The sequence below is a fragment of the Falco naumanni genome, chromosome 5 (assembly GCF_017639655.2).
Source record: "Falco naumanni isolate bFalNau1 chromosome 5, bFalNau1.pat, whole genome shotgun sequence".
Taxonomy (NCBI): domain Eukaryota; kingdom Metazoa; phylum Chordata; class Aves; order Falconiformes; family Falconidae; genus Falco; species Falco naumanni.
Genome location: NC_054058.1, coordinates 83,002,681 through 83,025,312, shown reverse-complemented (window position 1 = coordinate 83,025,312; position 22,632 = coordinate 83,002,681). Strand labels below are relative to the sequence as shown.

Below are 22,632 nucleotides of genomic sequence, written 5' to 3'. Positions count from 1 at the left end.
GACAGCACACATTTACAAGCATAATTGAACTTCACATGCAATGTATGTATGATATAAGACCAAATCCCCACCACCTGTGGTATCTCATGCTCACAGAACACTGCTAAAAATGAAAGCATAGCCTTGAGTCAAATTTTCAAGTTAGCTTGTTACGTGACTCTCCCTGTCTTTCTTGCAAAAAAGTGATCACTCCCAGTTCCTACTACTATCCTCTATTTTCTCTCTCACATCCTTTGGAACAAGTGACCATGCTGTTGTTGATTACCTTTTTTTCCTACTGAAAGCCACTGAGGAATCTAACTACCTGTTCCTGAAACCTGAAATAGACTTTCAAATGCCCTGCTGTTGTCCTTACTGTTTTATTCTGGTCTTTCACTATTCTATGTATATAATCTTCAGTTTAAAGCAGCTGTAGATAATCTTCTGTCTGAAACAGCTTTTTTTCATACTTTTTGTTGCCTAATATCAACTGTTTGATCAGGTTCAGTGAGGATCTTAACACCTGACAATGGTCCTTCCTGAAAAAAACCTGAGACAAAAATGTATACCCTGCCATGAAAGTGCTACTGCAGGAAGCATTATTCATACAGACTTTATCTCTTCTGAGTTCTCCCTAATAAACAGACAAGAGTCCACAGACAGATAATTTCCAGGTGCACTGCTCTAAGCAAGCCTAGAAGGATGTCTCTATAAAAACAAGGGAAGCAAAAGGGAAAGTTCAGTCTGCTGACCAGTTGCCAGTTTGTCTGATGGCACCAAAAAGAGGACTGTATCATCCCTCCTCCTGCAAACAGAAATAGTCTGTAGCCGTCTCTCACTATATATATTTTATTCTTACCTCAGTCTGCACCAAGTAGTTCCTTTGGGTACGTATATGTTTTAAGAATCCAAATATGTTGACTGTCCCTTCATGCTGAATTTGCTGCAGCATGCTGTCTAACACTATGTATGTGCCTGTCCTTCCAACACCAGCACTACAAAACAAAAAAATAGTCTTGAGCCTGAAGTAAAAACAATAATGAAAAGAACGTTTCTTATACATAGCTTTTTCAACAAACTGGTGTGTAGGGAAGATGTTCCTCTACAGATTGTTTTATTATATGATATACTTTGCTAAAGCTTCAAGGCTGGTTATGAAGAAAAATCTTTTCCACTCATCTTTTTATTTGTGCAAGAATAGATCTAAAGATCATTTTCTCAAATGATTTTTAAAGTATCAATTGAAATGGAACTAAGGGGTCTCCTGCAGGTCTGCAGTTTTCAGGCTTCTGATATTCCTTAGGATACTTTGTCAAGTATACCTAGAAAGGGTGGCATATGACAGCATTTGGGCACAGTTAATGTGCTCAAGTTCTTTTATGTTGTAACACACATCACTTCAAAAAGAAAGTTGCATTATGCCACCCATTACAGATACAGGAGATTTCAAAGATACCGGGCTGAAGAAAACCCCAGAAGTGGCAGAGCTGCTGAAGGTACATCTGTAAAAGAAACAGCTTAGTGGTCTTCTGATACAGCTAAGACAGCAAGCAATGGTTGAAACTCTTTTTAAATAGGGAAGATGCAGAAGAAAGTGTTAATAAACTCACTCCTGTTATGAACTCTGGCTCATTTAGCATAAAACCAGCTATATCATAAGCTTAAAACCCAACTCTTTCTTTCACAAAATATCTGGGTAGGAGTATAAAGTCAAAAGGTCATTTTCTGTTATCTAATCATATATGGGAATTAATCAGTTGTAATTCCCCTCTAGGTTACAAGGAAATGTTATGTGTATTGGCACGTAACTTGACAGTAAACACTGCTGGATCTGCATGATCTTACGGGCAGATCCAAGCTCAGTCCGTACATGCTAATTCAGTCATCTCATTTCTTCCACAGAGGTGGCGCAAAGCATTGATAGTGTGAGCTCAGATTGCTGTAATAAACTGTCTAAATAAACATGATAAAAAATTGAAAGTTGCAGGTTATTAACACACTATTAGACACAAAAAAGTATAAAGATTACCAGACGCCACCTGCAGTTGTTATGAAAGGCAAAACATGAAAAGTACCAAAACAAAAATAGCTAAAAAAAGTTTCAGGAAGTTTGTCATCTGTGTCCTCCATGTAGCCTGTAAAGATAAATAAAAGTTACATTTCGAACATGAGATGACTCTTTTGAAATTCCATAGTGCATGGGGACCGGTGAGCTAAAAGCTGAATACAACTGCCTACAGACAGAGATGAGTTACACCTATGACCCAGTGGAGAGGTCTGACTGAAGCCACACAACCTACCACTGTTCACTTTTAAAGACTCAATTTAATTGACTTATAATGTATTGCCGATCTCTCAGCCCGCTGGCATAGATCTCAGACTTGGCATTTTGGGGAAACTCTTATTTTCAACTTCCCAAAACCAGGCAGGATGAAGATAGCAGCAGAACAACCAAAATATGGAATTTTCATTTTCCAAGCTAAAAACAGATTTCAGTCAGATTAGATCATCCCAGAAATAAAATATCTTCATTTGCAACATTTGTGAGGTGACTTTACCTGTTGGCTTCCTCAGAGTCAGCTCCAGAAGGACAGAATTCATGAGGAGGTTCTCTTTCCAAATGTTCCATCAAAGGTGAGGTACTACAGTGGAAAACCAGAACCTGCTTATATATTTTACAATAACCCGGTCCTTCATGGGCATTGTGAAGTCATTCCAGGCCCTACAAGCCCTTTTTAACCGATTTTCCCTGAGCTGCCCAGTTTTAGTGAGCACTGACAGAACACCTGCCTACACACTGCTGCACATGCAGACCTCAAACCGTTCCCCAGAATGCTCCTCCATTGCAAACGACTGCTAGAGCACAGAGCAATGTTAAAAACAGCAGAGTTGTAGTTCAGCCAGGAATAGAGTCAGTCTTCTTTTGTGGACAGAACTCCTCTCAGGATTACAGAGTATCCCTGCACCAAAGAAAGCATGAGCCAAAACCATCCTAACGATGTATTTCCAGAAATGAAACAATTGCTCTAGTGTATATATCTGGTAAGCTCAAAGCAATCAAGATAGTATAGAAATGTGCAAAAAAGTAAAAAGAAAAGCATTTTTGCAAAAAAAGAGAACACAGTGCAGAGCAGCAGCATCTGTTTACAGAGATTTACAGAAGTGGCACCGACAGTTGATTAGTTGGCCTCACCAAGGACAGAAATAACAGCTAAGAAATTAATCATATTACATCAGGAATTGCTAAATGTGAAATTATGCTTAACCCACCACTGAAAAATTCTTTTTTCTGCAAAACAATCATGGAATGAACCTTACGGCAGTAAAAACCACACCTGCAATGAACCACAATAGGCCCGACAGCGTGGCGCTTGGCATGTGATGCCTTCCGCACGAAGGTGAGGACGGGCAGTGTGTATTCTGGAACACCCATGTCAGGCCACTGGGTATAATGGTACTGAGTTACTATACGTCCACTAGACCTCCCTTTCTGGGAACCCTGCAACAGAAAAATAATTCCGTATGTAAGCAGCCCACCTCTGAACAGCAACTCTTCATAATTTTATTTCCATACCTGATGGCTCTTGAGTGAGTACTGTCGCTATTTAGTTAACAGCACACCGCCTAGCTCTGAATATTCCAGTTTTCAAAGAGAACAGGAAGGGCCAGTGCTCCTTCCCACCAGCTTGCCCACTGAATGAAAAAAAATGACCTGGTACTGTCCTTTAGAAAGCCATACAGAAGGTTAAGAGCACTGGAGGGATAACAAATTACAGCTGCTCTTAAAAGTCACCAGCTATTTCTGCCACTCTGTTCCTTTATTAGGTGGACAGAAAGCATAGGATTCATCTCACCCAGCTTTAGTGATCTGCGAGGGCAGTAGCCTCGTGTAGGCTGCTTTTCTAAGCTCCCTCCCTCAATGGCAACTCAGAGGCATGGATACCTTCAGAGGGCAGGTCAGCTCATTCAAAGACTGGTTCCTCAAACAGGCAGAATACATCACTTGACAGCAAGTGCTGTACGTGATGGGAGTCTGAGAGACTAGATGTCTAACATTTAGGTGGCTGAAATAAATCAGGCTTTCAGAATCCGCCCCCCCCCGAGTAGCTAATGACACAGTGCTGAGCTGACAGCATGCTGGTTCTGATTACAATAAAACAAGGTGTGGATTCACCTGTCGTTAATAAGGATAATGAGGTGGATCATTTCATTCATACCAAATTTTCTACTAGCTGCTCTCTTTCTGAAAAGGTATCCTGTCTACCAGGCAGGCAAAGTCCACATCAACTCTCCAATGTGATCATTTCTTTTTCCCTGATGGTCCTACATCCCACCAGCACTACAGGCCAGTGTCTTCTCAGTTTGTTGATCTGGTCAAATTAACTGACATTGAAAAGCATCTTGGCTGGCTGAGGCCTAAAGGATTCAGCTTTACGTATACAACAGAAAAGAGCTGCCAACTGCCTTAAAAAATACTCTGAAAAATTTTTGCCTTTTATTTTTGACCAACTATGTTTTCAGGATGACACGAACCTTTTTGATCTTGGTGTTTCTAAGAGTAAAATTCCTCACGGTATAATAGGCAAGTACATGAACACTCTTCTGAGTAACCAAGAAGTTCCCATATTCTTCACTACCTTCGGCAGGCCAGTACTGGTCACATTTTCTCTGTTAGAAAGGAAATGACAAACAGTGAAAAAAGGAAAGAAAACAAAATGTGAAACTAGCAAGCTGAAATGTTCAAATTTAAGAACACAGTCAACCAAAAAACCACACAGGGACTCTCAATACACCCAGTTTATAATAGACATGAGCTTCAGTGCAAGAGAACAGGTAATGTATGTTTATTTTGTGCTGTAAAGAGAGATGGTTGGGCACAGGTACTTTTTATTTGGAAAACTCAAAAAAAGAGAGGTTATATCATACTATAAGTTAAAGAGTTCTAATACTGTGGAACTTGCCATTCTATGGGCACTCTAAAAATCTAAAGGAAATAACACATAATCTATAGAAAAAACAGGAATACGTTCAAGTCAGTAGAGTCATATATGACTTTTGGTTAGTTCATAGCATGGGCAGAGTGTACTTGTATCTGATCAGCGAGGGTTGCAGTGAGCTTGTGTGTGGCCAGAATATACAGTAGAGAGCTGTGACGTCCACCCTTTTGTTTGGGTAGCCATAGAGCCTTCTCTAGGAGTACCGCAAAAGTACATGTTTATAGCATGGTATTATAAACAAAGTGGTACTCCCAGTGTGGCCCTCGTCTGCATCCGCTGTGTCTGTATCATCTGATAGATACTTAACAGGCCATATGACAAGATTTACATGCATTTTAGGCACTACTGCCCGTGTGTGGCAAGTGTGATGCAATGACTCCTCATGCGACCCCAGGGTACATGCATAGTCCCATCACATAGCCAGAGAAACACACATCCTGTGATGGGGTTTGACCTCCTCTTGTCTCACTGGACAAACATGTATCTAGTCACATAGTAGGAAAGGAACTGTAGATCCCACAAGATGTTAACGGAGCAACCAGAGAATATCCAGAAAAATTCACCCAAACTATGGCCTTCTCCTTTCCAGGGTCTAAGGCACCCCTGAGAAAGAATTCTCATGGAGAGCAGATTGCTAGCAGAATGTGGCACAAGGTCCACAGCCTGGCTAGTCCTAAATATATACAAGCAGTCTTTTTTTTCAGTAAAAGACAATTTTTTTGTAGTTAGAACATGGCACTTTCAAGACCTGTTGTTGACAATTGAGTTCAAATGTTTTCTTCAGTTTCATACTACAAATTGTCAACTTTCTACTTCTATAGTCAATCCTAGTACAAGCAACTACTACAAACTGTTGCTTTTTGCTCAACAGATGCCTAAACCAATTTTTGAAAGAGAGAAAGGAGTCTGCTAGAGGCAGATCTTTCATCAGAGAAGTAAGTAATAGACAACAGTACTCATACCCTTCCTTTCTCAACAAGATTAGTTATCATCACAATAACTTCTACGTTGTGTTCCCAAATCATTCTCCAGAAATCTTCTGCTGTCGATTTTAGTGGCCCTTGAGCTGCGATGTAGGCTTTTGGCTTGTTGTAGCCCTAAATTGAAATATAACAAATGACACTTGTCAAATCACAGTCCACAATCAAAAGGAGGTTGGGAGGAGTACATGACATTTTATGTATCTATTTTTAAAGCACCTCAAAAGCTTTTAAGTACTTTTGAATTTATCACTATCCAAATCACAGAAAACCTGTGGTACCAGATGACATATGAATGCAACTGTTATGTCAATGTTTGTAATTCCAACAAATAGGATGTATGTTCAAGTGCCCGTGTTCTGGCAGAATGTTGACATGATAGTGATTATGCAACATCTGTTATGATAGTGGTTTAAAAATTTAATCAAGATAATTCACATGTAAATTGCTAGGTAATGAAAACTGAATATATGGTACCTTGGTGAGGCTCTCAGCCAAATGGCATCTTCCTCTCATGAGATTATCTCAGACAGAAGAATTAACCACTTACCAGGAATGTACAAAAGAACAAACATTCAGATGCAAAAAGCTAAAATGACTCAAATGTGACAAAACATTTTTTTTTGTTTCATAAAACTCTTCACTAAGCTGCAGCTGCTACAATATCAAGATGGATTCAAGAAAGAATTGGAGTTTTACCTGTGCTTTCACTTTGTAGGCTTAACTTAGATCAGTAAAGTTTTTTTTAATAAAGCCTGTAATATTGTGATACTTGTTTTTAATCAAGTCTATTCACCTTCATGCATCTTTTTTACAGAAAAGACTGACGGATGAAGAGGCTGGCAGACAGAAAAAGGCACTTACATCAACGTAGTTGGCATTAATGTAATCAGTCAGTTTTCCATCCTTTTCTGCAAGCTGTGCTAATTTAACCCTAGTATGATCATCTGTAGCAAAACAAGGGAGAAAATAAACACAGTTTTCTGCAAGAATTATATTCTTGCTATAAGAAAACTTTAAAAAAATACTGAAATGGATTTTTACAATACATAAGACTAATACAGTGACAATCACACATGCAAACATCTTGTGCTTAGGTATGAATCAGATTCAAAATTCTAGTTTGCAGTAAAATAAACTAATGAATCCAAGGGTTCAAGGGATTCAAAATCTAGTTGCCTGAACAGCAGCACCTGGGGTCATTTTAGGCACTGTGACATATTTCCCTGCAGCCTCCAGCTGCTACGTGTGGAGGGGCACAGGTCTGTAAGTTCTGTCACGACTGCCAAGCCTGCACAGTGGTATGTCTCAAACGACAGTATGCACCAGTGTTTAGGCACATTAATTCCAAGTTAAAGAGCAGAGACTGGAGAGCAAAGGGACCCTGGAGAAGCTGGTCAGCTGAAGAGCCTCAGCAGTAGATACCTCAGGGGGAGCTGAAGCTTTCTGTAGCCTGTACTGATTATAAGGACTAGGGACGTGACTCAGTTGCACAGGACAATTCTTGCTACCTAAGCTGCTTGTGCACTGCCCTTTGACAAAAAAGCTGCTGGGTTGGCACCTTTTGTAGGATCAGGTACAAACACAGCATGGCAGAGGAAAATCCCTGACTCTCCATCCCTCTAGAGGTATCTTCAGGCAGGTGGATTGGGTTTCTTGCTGCTGGTTTACATTGTCTTCTGCCAGATAGGCTGATATTGTCTCTTTTTCTATTAAGTTCTAGGAACACCGAATGCTGCACACATGTTTAATTTAGAGCTTCTTCCTATCAGAACAAAGCTGAAATACTAGAGAGTTAAGAAAAAATATATTAAGCCACCAAAGTGATCAAAAGCCCAGAGGCATTAGCTGCAAAGAGAGATCAATGAAACGGCATAGATATGCTTCAGAGAAGAAAAATCTGGCACAGTGAAGGAGGGAGATGCAATGGAAAAATGTGTCCTGGCTAATATCTATCACTGTGGCAGGGAACAATACAACATAAACTCAGTACATTTACATTTATACATGACAGTAAATATATCCAGGGATTGTAAAGCTCCTAGAGAGCATAAATCTTCATTATTCCAGATAAAAGATGGATAAAAGATGGATTAATTTTGGCAATCAAAACACAGGTTCTTTGGCTTTATAATGGCATTATAATGAGATCTCCCAACTCCCTTTGGATCATCACAGGAGACACAAATATGTCTTGCTAACACATGCTCACCAAAGCAGCAGAACGCCACAGGACTACCTTGAAGAAATGTGAAATCTCATGCTACTCCTCACCAAGCATTTTGCTGAAAAATAGCCAGAGCTTTCAGCGTAGAGGTAATTTTTTCCCCCTCTAATAATAATATATAAATCCATACTTGTCTATAATTATTTCTTACCAATAACTAAGACCACCAAGTGATGCATTTACTTACAAGCAACAATGTTTATGTATCGATTCTTATTCTTGTTGTCAGGGTGATTAGAGCTGTCTGATGTAATACCTAGATCTACAGTACAGCTCTGGATTTCCTAAAAAAACAAAGTAGTCATACTTTAGTAAGTATTAAGATACATAGTATGTCTTAAAATACAGTAAGTCAGCATGAAAAGAACCACAACCTTACACCCAATTATCTATGACATTTTACAACTACTTCATTGCTAAAAAAAAAATATGCAGTGAAATAATTCCTTACCTGATAAAACTCTTTCAGTGTCTAATGAGGGAATGAATGCAAAAAAAGTAAAAAAAATCAAATTCCACAGCACAGAACAAATGGATAAAAGTGTTTATATAAATTACAATTACTATATGGAAAACAGTTATGGTCATGCAATATATATCTCCATAATAACAACAAAGCTGAATATTTTGAAATAACTCTTAAAGGAAACAAGAGGTGATTTTCCTGTTAAAATACTGACATCTGTTTTCCTATCTTTAGTTTTAATATCACACCTTAGGCTGGCAAAAGCTTACACATATGAGCAACATCACTGACTTTAGCCAGATTATCTATATATTTAACTGTTCATTGGATTTGTTATTGGTCCTTATAATTGCATTAGCTTCTCCAGGGAATGCTTTTGCTCTCTTTGCATTCAGCTGTAAAACCTGTACTGGAGCAGGACAGTGTGATGCTCAGACAGACTCATGGCGCTCTGGTGAAGGACAGCATTACAGCCCTCAGTCTGCCAGAAGTTTCTCAATGAATCCAATGTTTTTATAAAGACAGAGACAGGATTGAGAAGACAGGCACAAAGTCTATAAGACACACAAAGTTAATTAATTTTATTTTACTGATTAACTGACAGGAAACTGAAGCATTTATAAGGTCCACATTACTTAACGAGGAAATATGCTACCATCACTGAAAGTACTATAATAATAATAATGTTTCCCAACACTTTTTAGGATTTATTTTAATATTAGTCACGTTCAGCTATTTAAATATATATATGAAAAGTTGTTACCAGTCTGAAAATTTCAAATATGAGTTGTTTCATAGCAATATAAATAAAAAACTTGAACCACCCCTGTACTTCAAATATATATGGACTCTGCAAAGACAATGACTATATTTCAGTTTTTCCGTGTCTTCTAAGTTCTTTATGTAGAGAAAAGATCAGGACACTAATTCTAGGGTAGGCTGTAAAGCAGAACAGATCTCCAAGGAATGATGAGGACACTGAGGTTTTCTTAATAGTTAAAACAAGCATGAAATGTTTCAGATGGTGCAGGTGTAGTTCAGTAAGATGTACTATATTTGGTCTCTGGATCACTGCTGCTATTTAGGAAAAAAACAATTTCAGGAAAAGAACAATTTAGCATGAACAATTTGATTTCTGTATCGCTGCCCTCACTGATGGTGAAAGAACTTTGTTACCATTGTATTTACACACAGTCCTTCAGCATCAGCTCTTATTAACAGCCAGTCTAGCTGGAGCCCAGGCCTGTCAGCGCGTATGCACATGTAACGTATGAACATGTACTGGACTTTCACAGGTATTTACAAGTTTGGTCCCACAATCAGATGGATATTCTGAATGTTCTATGAATTGGAGAAGAAATACTGATGAGGAAGGTTAGGTGAATGACATGGTATTTTTGGTCCATTAGATCACAATACAGTGGCTGGGGAAAAAAAAACAAAACCAAAAGATGTAAAACTATGATTTTTTTTTACTTTCAGTCTTCTTGTTTTTGCAGCAGTAATATTACAATCACATTTTAAATTAACAGAGCTCAATTAAAAAGTTTGTTTCCATCTCAAATGACTAATTTTGTTAGAAATCACTTGTGAAGGCTTTTAATAGCACAGCTTTAATTACAGAGTTTGGGTTTATAATGTTTATTTTATGTGGCTTAAGTTAGAACGTTGCAAGGAACCAATATATTGATCTATTTTCAAATTTCTTGTAATGCATATGAATGTGAAAAACAATGACGTTCATTAGTTATATATGGTGACAGTAACATTATATGATAAGAGCATGTTTCAAAATTTTGAAATACCTCTTATTATGAACCATATACTTTAGGAAAGGAACTGTAAGGCTTTCACTACCACATATGAAGACTACATTAGCTCCCCTGTTAATCAGAAGTCTTGCCACGTGTACTCATTATTACTTCCATTTTTTTTCTCTGTAAATGGAACATACAAATGGGGGTAGCTTCTGAAAAATTCAATTGGCATTAGTGTTGGAAAAGCTTTAGATCTACAACTGTATCTGATCAACCACACAGATTGCATTATCTTTGCACAGTTTACTCACACACTCATTTATTATTTTATCACAGTGATAAACATTGCCATTTGCATCCCAGTCCTGTTAGCTTCTATAAACCTCCATAGCCTTTACGCATAAGCAGTCCTTACCGGGCTCACAGTACTTATATTCACACTCATTTATGAAACTGGTCACCAAGTCAGAATGTAATGCCCAGTTCTGTGTTTCCAGGCATTTAAACTTAACATTATTTGTATATGCTAAGAAGAAAGATGACGTCATAAAGCCATACCTCAAATTCTTCAGAAAAACCATTACTTGCATGTAAATCTGCAACATGTTTTGGAAAATGCTTTATTGGAATTGCTCCAACATCATCTTAGGGGTGGGAAAAGACAAAAAATATATTTATGAAGAATAAAAAGCCAGTGACATACAAAGAAGTTTATATGTAGGCAATCCACACAATATCCTGAAATAAATTTTTTAGTATGGACTTTGGATATACAACTCTCACAAAAATAAGAACACTATTTAACACCATTAACATTTCTAAAATCATTCTCTAACACTTGCACATTTCTAAATGACTATCTGGAAAGGAGATATAGAAAATGCCTTGCGAGGTCTTGCTCTGTCTTTAAGCACGCAAAAGCAAGGTGCTGATTCTGCAAGAAGCTGAGCTCATCTGTAAATTGAAGAGCACTCAGAACTCTCTGTGAAGTCAAGGGGAAATGGGAGGATTAGCAGTTTGCTACCAAAGGGAGGGTAGGAGCAGAGCGCTGAGTAATACTGATAAAGAATGATCATCGGGCAGAGCCGTCTGGGTACTTTAGGCTGATTAGTGTTGCACTGGGGCTCGTGATACAGCACATGGACTAGCTGCATAGTCCCAAACCTACTAAATTAATGCAACATTATGCCAGTAAAAAAATTTTAACTGATGTGTTGCATGTTGCCATTGGCATCCAAAGGAAACAATAACTAATTTTCATCTTTTATTGCATCAGTATTTCCAGTAGGGACTTTTCCCCCCATTCTCTCCATGATCCTATAATGACCTACTGATAATAATTTTATTTCAGATCCTGGGAGTATTGACTGCAAATTTTCACATCAGGCTTTATACTTCAAGTTTTAAGTGAAAGATTCAAATTTAAGACTTTCTGGATACCCACAAAGACAGTATCTACAATCTCAACCAATATATGTGATTTACGTAACTTCTGGGTCCTGATACTGAGTCTGAATTTTCTGTCTGATGTTTATTTATATTTCAGGACATCTCCTTTTTACTTTACACAAATACAGCAAAACACTCTTCTGTAGAACATTCATTAGGGATAATGTCAAAAACCTTGGGGACTTTTAAACTTGTTTCCTGCAAATAAGCTACGTAACAAAGTCATCTCTTCTGTTAATTACCTGTTAAGGGATGATATTATTTCAGCTAGTTTTGGTTCTGAAGAATAATTATTTTTTTAAAGCCTATTTCACAATTTGTAATTTCATCACCGGTTTATATGAGAATGAAACATCAAAAACATTGAACAGGGACGTGTTATTTACAGAAACAGATGTTCAGCATTTAGGCCACTTAATAATTTTAGTTTTCAGTTACCAAGAATTTTTTTATTTGTATATGAGATCCATCTGGTCTTCCACTTACATGAATAGATCTGAATAAAAAAAGTGAATTTATCCTATTAAGCCTAAGAGAAGCTGAACAAATGTGTAACACTGTCTTCACACTTTGGAGATGAAACTTGGAATAAAGTGTTTATTCTAGTGATTTGCAAACACAAAACCAAAAGGGAAGGTAAATGACCATAAGAGCAAGGCCAGTAAGGGAGAAAGAGATCTCGGGTTTGGTCTAATTATTGTTTTATTTCCTTGCCAGTGCTAAGGTCCCAATTCAGTCACTTCTGACTCCAGGAATATATTTTATATATGGATGGCAGGTATCACTTCAAGCTACTTAGAGGTTAATAGTGGGCCCTAATTCATTATTATAATGTAATTCATTATTTGTTCTCAATGCATCAATTATGCTGTGAAGTGTCAGGGCAATTTCTGTGAACAACTGCAATTCTCCTATCTCTGCTACTGAAACCCTACAAAAGAAAAACTTAATATATAATGAGATCTGTTGAATGTGCTTTTAGTCATAATCATAACAAAAATTTAAAACTTAGCAGTTACAAAATGCTTTTCCTGCTCTATGCTCTTTGCCAGTATTATTTGCAGTTAGTCTCAATTGTTGTAAAACTACACTGCTGAAACACTTGTGCAATAGAAAACATAAAACCTGCTCTCTTGACATCTGTTGCATGCAAAATAAAAAAAAATATTTCTGCAGTGCTTGCAACTTTTCCCCATAACATATTTAATGTATTTTCAGGCATGTAGAAACACTTTTCTCTTTAAGTTAATATTTATTAGTATTTCAGAAGGAAAACCTGCAGCATTGAAACACATATTTCAAGCACTCAGAATAACTGTAAGTGCAATTCTGTCTTGTGACAATGGAAAACACTGCTTCCCTGCGGTGAGCTGGTCAGGAAAAAATGCAAGAAAATTATACAGTTGTACTACAGTATAATTAATGGCAGAGAGTAAGAGCAGGGATTTCCTACAATGATTGCCACTTGACATTCACATATAATCATGTTTTCTGTGATCAAGATATATCCCTGCCTATTAACCATTTAGAAAAAGTTATCCATCTCCTAATAATGGTAATCAATACAAGAGGCATTTAATGATGCCTACAATTAATTTACAACAGAAGCCTTATGTTTGGGATTTATATAATTAAATGCTTTTACTAGTTATCTACACAAGGGCTGATTTTGCTTCCCTTAGCCATTTCAAGAGAACCCATTCTCCTGTGTAACAGCAGTTTGCAGAAGGATTACTTGTGGAACAATATATCCTTTTCTCATGGGTGAAAACATGGCCTGAGATCTTCTGCAGAATTAATCTATTTAAGGTACTTTTCATCCTACTCAGACTAAAAAAGCTGGGAGGGCTTCACAGGCTCCTCTGGTATTCTTTGAGGAGGAAAGAAAAGAAAGAGTTTCTCCAAATAACTGTGGTGGATATGGAACCAGAAGATGCTAATAATATTCTGCACTTGTATATCATCTTTATCAGAGGCTCACAGAGAACTTTACCTGTAGTAACTATGCTAGTAAAATCTGTAAGCTAAAGAAAACATAATTGCAAATGAAATGCAGACAGATGAGGCATATATTGGTCCTGCTGGTACAAAGAATAGGTCATGTTCTATACATAGGTGACAAATTCAATTAAAGGCAGAAATACAGCAGACTATGTTGCTGGTGTAATCATCTACTTTGTGACAGTGAACTAGAGGTATTGAGTGTAGCTCAGGTATCTTCACTAGCAGCCATTTCCAGTGAGGCTACATCTCAAATGGCCAGAAGGCACAGTGTATCTTTGAGCCAACTCTGTAAAGTGAGGATGTTTCTCTTCTGTGTTACTTACAGGAGAGAATATTAGTAATACTAGTCTCTGCCTATGTCAAGTGCACCTGTTCTTGTTAGTATAAGAGGGTACAAATCTCTGGTTTATAGATGTTACAGAAGAATTCATATGGACACATACAAAGCACATCTTCCAACAGCTAACACCAATCCACAGAACAGTTGACAAAAAATACCTGAGACTGGGAAGACTGGAGCTGGAGGAGCAGAAATCACTCGAGGTGATGTATTATCTTCTAAATAAAAGTGAGCAGTCTGGAAACATTTCCTAGAAGGGAAGAAAAATAAATAAACATTACAAAAAAACCCAAACCAAAACACATTATCTGAGACCTTTTGGAATTCTGGCATTACTGAGTAGGAAAGAAAATCATGGTTTTGAAAACTAGTTTTCACGGACTGACAGATACTACTGCTATAATACAAATATTCTGCCAAGACCACCAAGCTACGCATACAACTTGAAGATACTACATTAACTCAGCATAATACATAGTTCACGGATCTTTACCTATACAAGAGGCAGAAGACAGAGCACACATCAGTCATAGTGAAAGCTGAAAGAAGAGCTCTGCATCAGGAGGAGCTACTGTAGATGCTGCACAACTCCAAGTATAAAAAATGCCATTGTCTTCCCTGCTTATCCAAATTCGCACACATAATTACTTTCCCCTTTCATGTGATTATGCTAGCCTGAAGATGGAGCAGTGCACAAGATTGGTTCTGGTAATTCATAAATAGATCCTAACTGCAGACAACGAAATGTAAAAAAAGACAACACGCCCTGTAACAGACAAAACGGTGGCTCTGAAACTACTATGACTGGGGCTAAACATTTTTTTTGATAATGTAATTGCAACACTGAGGGACACCTTAACCAAGGAGGACTTCCTAAAGTTGACAAACAGGAACAGTGGAATTTATAACTCCAGAAGATGCTAGCTTTGTTGCCAAAACACTGAAGTATGAATACAAATGGAATCAACCTTAACTATGACCCACAATGTTATTTGTATCTGTGCTGTAATCCAGATGTGAGGATAATAAGAATAGCATCTGTTAAGAGTCCAAGCTATTCAAGGTACTAAATAACCAACTGCTGCTGTAAGCATTGCAAAGCCTCCTTAATTAAAAAATCTCCACATGATTAGATATGCTAATGAGAATCTTTACTCTGGGTCACTTAATCTGTTTGAAATATTATTTGGTAATCATTAAATTTTAAAAGAAATATATGCATCAGGAAAATATGAATCTCATTAATCTTTTATTTACAAGATTCTGCTTCTTCAAAGCTGTTGGTTGAAGCTATTGTATGATCGATTGATATGTTGTGTCATCACTGTTATTTTAAATTCTTCTGTACTGTTCTCGTACCACTGCACTGATAAAACTACTCATAAAAAGGAATTTTGAAGCTACTTTGAGAAATAAGTAGGGAATATGTGGATGTTGTCATTCTTTCCAGAACCATAATGTAGATCATCAAGCCTTTGGTAAGCTTATTTGAATTAAGCCTGTGGGAAACATGCCCATACTCTTGCAATGCATTGGGAATCTTCTGTCTATGAACAATGCAGATTCTCTTAAAACACAAGAAAAAGCAGACAGCTACGTCAAAGGGGAAAATGTGGCACACAAAATAGTTCTGGTGATTCACATGACGATTAAATTTGCAGCCCAGCTAGAATACTCTAAAAACCTATTTGTGATGTTCACGGAGAAGCTTTGGCTTTGCATGACGTGTTTGGAGTAAGACTATTCATTATGTACTTATTTTTACTTAGAAATGGCAATTTTGGGATGCAGACCAAGAACACATTCAGGATGTGCTTGGGAACATCTTTCTAATTTTTAAAGAGGCTCTATACATTAGCACCCCATAGAGTTAGCGGCTGCTGAGGTGAGAGAGGCTGTCTCAATGCTAGCATAATACTCAAAGAGTTAATCTAAGGACTCTGTGCAGAATGTCTGAGAGGTAAGCAGGTATCAAAGTACTTCAGATCACTAAACACTTTTGGCAAGTTTGGTCCTGCCTGCTAGGCACAGTGAATGCTGATGTACTGTGTTTATTAAAAACAGCACCAAACAACCAAGCATGCCAACCAGCCTGACACTAATGCCCTAAACCCAAAAAATGTCCTCCCTCTAATGCCTACTGCCTATTAACAATGATCATACATAAAGTTTATGGACTAACATCACAGAGTTTTGTCACCTCCCTGCTTAAGAAAAGATTGAGCTAAAAAGAATTCAATTAGCATAGTGGCTTTCACATCTAAAGCAGTACTTAAAATGTCTTCATAATAGGCCATACATTCACTATCCTTCACTGAGCCACTGTATCTTTAATCTTTAACAAGTTAATTGTGGCTGAAAATAAATTATACCCTTAGCACATTTGGGAGACAAATTCATAGCAGTTGACTTAACCTGTAATAAAACTCATAAATAGGCAGTCCATCTGCTTCTACATCAGCAGTGAAAGCCTTCATGACTAAATCTAATGTTAACAATCATGTCTTGTTAATTATCACTTGTTAATGAGAAAAGTGATGACTATTTCAAACTTCCAGACAAAGGTTCCATCACTCAAAGTTAACCTGATTATTTAATTTATACCTTTCATCGCAGCATTTAGATCTTCAACCTAAAACTGTTAATTTGTAATTTAGACACCACACTCTTCTTTGAAGACATGCTTTATATACGGAGATAGTGCTAAGCCACTGAATTAATTACAGTGTCTGTATCTGTACAGGAAGGTAAGCAGCAGCTTTTCAGTTTAATAGGAGGGATACTAGACTGAATGACCACTTAAATGAGAACTACTTGGGACAAGACCATGCCTCAGATCACTTTTCTGGCACGCGGGCCCCTGGACCTTGGCTGAAGATACGTGCTGCCTACTTCTCCCCTGGGGTAGGGACTGCTCAGAGCTTGGCTGGGATTGTCACCGAGGCAGGCAACACAGCATGATGCTGTGTGCGCGTGCGAGGGTGCACGCGTGCAGCGTGTTCACCGCTTGTGTCAGCTGAGGAAGGGAGCTGAACCTCGCAAGACGCATCTGTGACAGGATGGGTTTGCACACCCACTGCTTGCCCAGGATGGCTTGGAGGCACGATTACTTCTTTCTCTGAAGGTTTCAGGGTCTTCTGTGCTCACAGGGTATCTGCCAATAGGTATTCTTACAACATTAATTAGAATTTATTTTTAAATGGTTCTGTTTATTTAAAGATCTTACGGATCCAAAGGATCTTTAAATAGATCCTTAGTGAATCCAATGATTTCAATGACTCCATTTTTAAATGGTTCAAATTAAGTTTTAAGTGCTTGTCAGCTGAAATTTTAATTTTCAAAATTGATTAACACTTATTTATAATTCAGCGTAACACAGTTGTGAAGTTTTTCCTTCATGGATGGATGTATGACCTTTGCAAATTTAAATCAGCTTTTACTGTGTCTCTGCATGTGTGAGATTAACTATTCTTAAAGAGGGTTCTCAACTCTGCTCCCATAAACCTAATACAGGACTCAAGGCATCAGTTTAAATCACGGATAAGGAAACGAACACTCTCTGACAGCTGTGTTTCAAAGACTTAGGGTGGTAAAGGAAAACTGAAATTCAAATGACTGCTCAGGGTCTTCTCTGTCATTGGGTCGGGTCATTTCTAAAGCACTGCTGTCATCTAACTTCTAGGAGGCTTCAAGACTGCCAGCTGATACTCATTATGTCTATAGATACAAATACAGCTAGAACTGCAATAGCAATCTGCTGTTCATATTATTGGAGCTACTGCCTCACTAAGATTCATATATATCTGTTGAAAAAGAATCCTGAATGGTGTAACTCCCACTGACAGCCGTTACCACTTTATTATTTCTAAGCTTTTATAATAATCATTATAAAAATTGATCTGCACAAATAGCCTGACATTTCTCCCTGTACATCACTTCATCAGGTTTATTTTCCTTGATCACTCCTATGAACTGTTCAAAACCAGCATGCACATGCATAAGCAATTTCCATTATATTATATGTTAGCACAGAGAAACTCTCATTTTCAGTCACCTTACCAGGTATGGTTAATTCAGTAAAATGGCAATGATGAAGCCATCCAGAAATGAAAAGAACAAAGCAAGCAGATTCAAATATCCCTGCTGCATCTCTGCTGCAAGGACTCAGTCAAGTAGATAGAAACTCAAGAGAGATGGATAGACTAGATTTGGACAGAAAATTCCCTCTGAAGTGGTAAAAAAAAATATCTATCTGGACAACAAGGCCATTAAACAGGTAAAAGATTCTCCTTGCTTATTCCACTGTGATTATAATCATGATCATAATCAAGAAGAAATGAAAGGAAAATGACATTGCTTGAAAACTGCTTGAATTACAAAAGATACATAGAACTACAGTAGTTGGAAATTGTGTATTTTCCTACGGGCAATTAGACAATCTTTAGACAATATTGCCATTAAAAGTTTTCATCCCTGTCAGAGAAATGAATATTTTATCACAGAAAGATTGAAATTGTGCCTAATGAGATAGTGAAGAGATTGGGGAATTTCCTCAAGTGCTGATTAACAATTTCATGTAAGAAAAAAACAACCCAAACCCAAACAACAGATGGTACAGAATTATTTTTCTGATACAAGTCATTCAAGTGAAGAACAAAATAATTTTGCCTTTTTTTAATCTTGAGAAACTGGAACTTGTCAGTCTTGGTAGTTATTTGGTTTTTAAATCAAATAAAATGCCTTTTGCATATTCAACACACCCTTTGCTTATTCAAATTAGTAAACAGTGGAAACTACTCTTAGCACTATTCACTCAAATAGCCAGCTATTTTTTGAGTACTGTTGCCAAAGGAATATAAAGTATCTTCTTGCAAACCCAAACTTTTTATTAACTTTAATAACTGAAAATAATTGCCCCACATAAAAAAAATTATAAAAAGGAACATTGGCAGCTTACATCAATTATATGAAAATAAACTAAATCTAACCATAAAAATTCTTATACACTTTATACTAATATCTTCTGGACTTAATAAAAAGTGCATAGCAATGAAGTTAATACTGTGATTTTCCCCAGGCTTTAAAAAGAGGTGACTGTCTTGGCACCTTTGAAAGAGAGCTACAAAGTCCTACTGACAATACATACTGTTCATGTTTCATTCTTCTGAAATAAGAAACATGTTACTGGTGTTATCATAATGCCAAGAGAATTTTCTTGAGGATTAAGACAAAAAGAGCTCCATATTTTATTTTGTAGTACACAAGAAATACAGAAAAGATTAAATTCAAGTCAAGAAGATATTACCGCTAATGGGATTTTTGTTTTATTTTGAAAGATGTGTGTTACAGAATTGTTCATTCCCAGAGGAAGAATATGAAATGAACACAATGTTATTCAACAAAAACAAGCTTGTAACGTGTAAGATTACTAGAACTGCACTGTACAATCTGGGTCTTAAAATGGATGGTGCTCTTTGGCAAATAGAAGAGATTTCGAATACTATTTAGCATCAGGGATGAAACCCTTTGGAAGATTAATATGAATGTTCATGTTGCGTAACATGAAAGACAGGAAAAGGTTCTCAATATGAAAGTGGCTAGCTGTAAATCCTTTGATAGACAGTATAATTATCCAAATAGACATAAACTAAGAAATGAGTTGTGCAATTCTTACGGCAATTAACTACCTCTTTGGAAGGAAGAAACAAAACTTTCTGAAAATCTGTTGCTCAAAACTCTCTTTAATTTTGCCAAAGGCTGTCTGACTCACTAGCACACTTGACTGGAACGCAGGAAGCTTGAACTCAATTTCTTAAGGCTGGTCTGTTCAGGGCCAGGGTCCACCCTGTCCCCCTGTGGGCCAACAGAAAACCTGCGTCAGGAGACTAGAAGAACAGTCAGTAAGCACAACCCTGACATCATACCCTACAGATGACAGCAGTCAGTGGTTCGCAAAGGGCAGTCTTTTAATTTTTATTAATAATTAAGCAGGATTGCAGGGGGTGGGGTAGGAGGGGAAGAAGAAACAAGCTCTGGAAGCATCTATGAGATGTTTGGGCCTGCCTTCTCCCTTGCTTGTACAGCTCCTAGAAGAACAAGGTGCTGTTTCTCGCTGCTAGTTTATGTGTTAGCAGTGCAGAAGGAGTAACAGGATCAGGCTCCTGGGAATCACCAAACAGCAAGAATCTCTATGGCAGGAAGTTTTTGCAACTTACTTCCGCGCTTCTGGACTACCACTGTTTCCTCCCGGCCACCTGCACACTCGAGGAAGTGTTAGGGTTGTGTGTGGATTTTGAAAGCTCTTTGAGAGCTTAAGTAGACGTGACCCTAGGAAGACTCTCTGGCTTTATCTAGAACCAACAAAACAGAGCCAAAGGCTTGAGCACTACCACATACTGTCATATGGCTAACTGGATGCCAGGTATGCTTTTAGCTCAGGCCAACTTGCATTATTTGACACAATCTTGGCAGTCTGGGGTGAACACAGGGCAGAGACCATTCCCAGTAGGTGATGTGAATGCAGCCACACTGTTTTTTCCGCCTGTGAGGGGAGAGACTTCAGCGGTACAGAAGAGCTCTGTGCCATGCCAGCTGGTCTCTTATTTCACAGTATAGATAGAGTCTTTTGCCTTCACTGATTATGTTATCATGACTTATAGCTATCACTTCTCTTTGGTCTGATTTTTTTTCTGACTTCTCTTTGGTCTGATTTTTTTTCTTACTTTCTCACCAAGTCACAGAGAAACAGGCCCCTGAGGGAACCTGAGCATGTGTGTGCACATGAAACACATCCTTAGTTACCCGCTGAACGGTTTGAAAGGCGGGGAGAGGGACGGACGGGACGGGACACGGACACCACATGACATGACAGATTTTGATTTGGCAGAATCACAAAGTAGAACAACTTTTTAATCACAGAACATCATAAGAGCTACTCAGCAAGTGATCTTAAAACATTTATACTATCACAGTATAATTAAACTATCCTACTTCTGTCTTGTATACTGTGTCAGCTACAGTACCACATTGCTTATTCACATAGTCCTGCTGAGGACCATAGATTCTTATCCTAAATGGACAACTACCTTTTTTTAACTGTTAAAGGATTGGTGCCATGCTATTAATTTTTATTCTCCTTCCTGTTCTTCCCAGTGCTCTGTTAAGTCTCTTGGCTTTTAGGCATTAATAATCACTGGTAATTTACTAAAATCTCCCAATATGGAAATAAACTATTTGCAATAGTTCAGCTTGCTGCACGCCCAAAAAAATTGTAGTTGAGCATTTTGGACTTTAAAATTGTTTTGCACCTTATTTTGTCAGTTTCATCTCACTGCAGCACTGGGAACAAGACAAAGACACAGTGAAAGAAAAGATCCAGTCTCCCTCTTGTAAACCAGCTCAATAACGTCAATCACATTTTGCAAATCAGAGCTCTTTAGAACTGAAAAATAACCAACCAAAAATCAACTTACCTCCAGTATATGAGAATACCCACAAGAATCACTAGACAGATAAAAGTCAGGGCTGATACGACCACAAGTGGTATAACTGTCTTCTTCTCTGATTCCAGACTCTCAGCTAGACCAATACGAGACTCATGGCTAATATTACTTGCCTCTGCAGTCAGAGAAAATTGAAACAGTCCATGTTTAAATTCTGAGAAACGCACAGTACAAGTGAATGTGTCTTACAATGAGCCTACTTAATACCACTTACCTCTATTTTTTACTATGTACTGCAGAAAGCGTATACATTTGCAAACCAGCTTACAGAAAATAAGCAGATAGAGGGTAAAGCAAAGTGTTCAAGCTTATGTGACTCAGCCTTCCAGCAGTGGAGACTTCTCTTTGTAAGAACAGCAAATTGTTGTTAAAATATAGGAGAAGAAAGTATTTTATTTTCATCTGTTTATTAGCTGAAAGCCAACTGAGTTAAGGAATCTGAATATATAATACTGGAACATGTAAAGAATATTTTGATATTAAACTGTCACTTATAAAAAGCAGATCACTTCTCTGGCTAATAGGTTAACAGGAAAATTTTCTGACAATAGTCTCTACCTGCTTGCTGTACCACAATTAAGCCTTCTGTAATTTAATACATTGCCCATTCTGTAACTCGCCTTACAGGCACATCCTGCTTCCTTTGAATCCAATTGCAGTACTTCCTACCCCAACTATACTGGAGCTAGAATTAAATTTCCTACTTCTATCTTTACAGGTGATCAAACTAAGGTATTGTCTAGATTTTACATTTCTGTCAGCCTTGTAATGCTGGGTGGCAAAAATATTTGTATATAGGAATCTGTATGAAGATTAAACCAATGTATTTTATAATTTCAATAAATAAGGGAACACAATGGTGGACGAGACCAATCCTGTGTTTTTAACATCATACCTCAAGAAGTAAATACTTTAAAATTTTGATTTTGAA

General features: G+C 37.7%; 1 protein-coding gene across 5 annotated transcripts in view; it reads right to left on the bottom strand.

The window, feature by feature from the left end:
• Positions 1-22,632, bottom strand: part of PTPRZ1 (protein tyrosine phosphatase receptor type Z1) — a 144,812-nt gene that overhangs the window by 11,118 nt on the left and 111,062 nt on the right. For 2 of the 5 annotated variants that reach the window (XM_040596359.1, XM_040596361.1), the window contains exons 13-22: positions 21,672-21,816; positions 14,358-14,449; positions 10,965-11,050; positions 8,635-8,655; positions 8,371-8,467; positions 6,821-6,903; positions 5,939-6,073; positions 4,513-4,647; positions 3,315-3,478; positions 839-974 (exon numbers count right to left, since the gene is read on the bottom strand). In XM_040596359.1, coding sequence (XP_040452293.1) covers positions 839-974; positions 3,315-3,478; positions 4,513-4,647; positions 5,939-6,073; positions 6,821-6,903; positions 8,371-8,467; positions 8,635-8,655; positions 10,965-11,050; positions 14,358-14,449; positions 21,672-21,816 — 1,094 coding nt within the window. Of the gene's footprint in view, positions 1-838; positions 975-2,537; positions 2,622-3,314; positions 3,479-4,512; positions 4,648-5,938; positions 6,074-6,820; positions 6,904-8,370; positions 8,468-8,634; positions 8,656-10,964; positions 11,051-14,357; positions 14,450-21,671; positions 21,817-22,632 lie in introns of all 5 variants that reach the window. The other 3 variants (XM_040596360.1, XM_040596362.1, XM_040596358.1) reach the window with 2 other exon arrangements.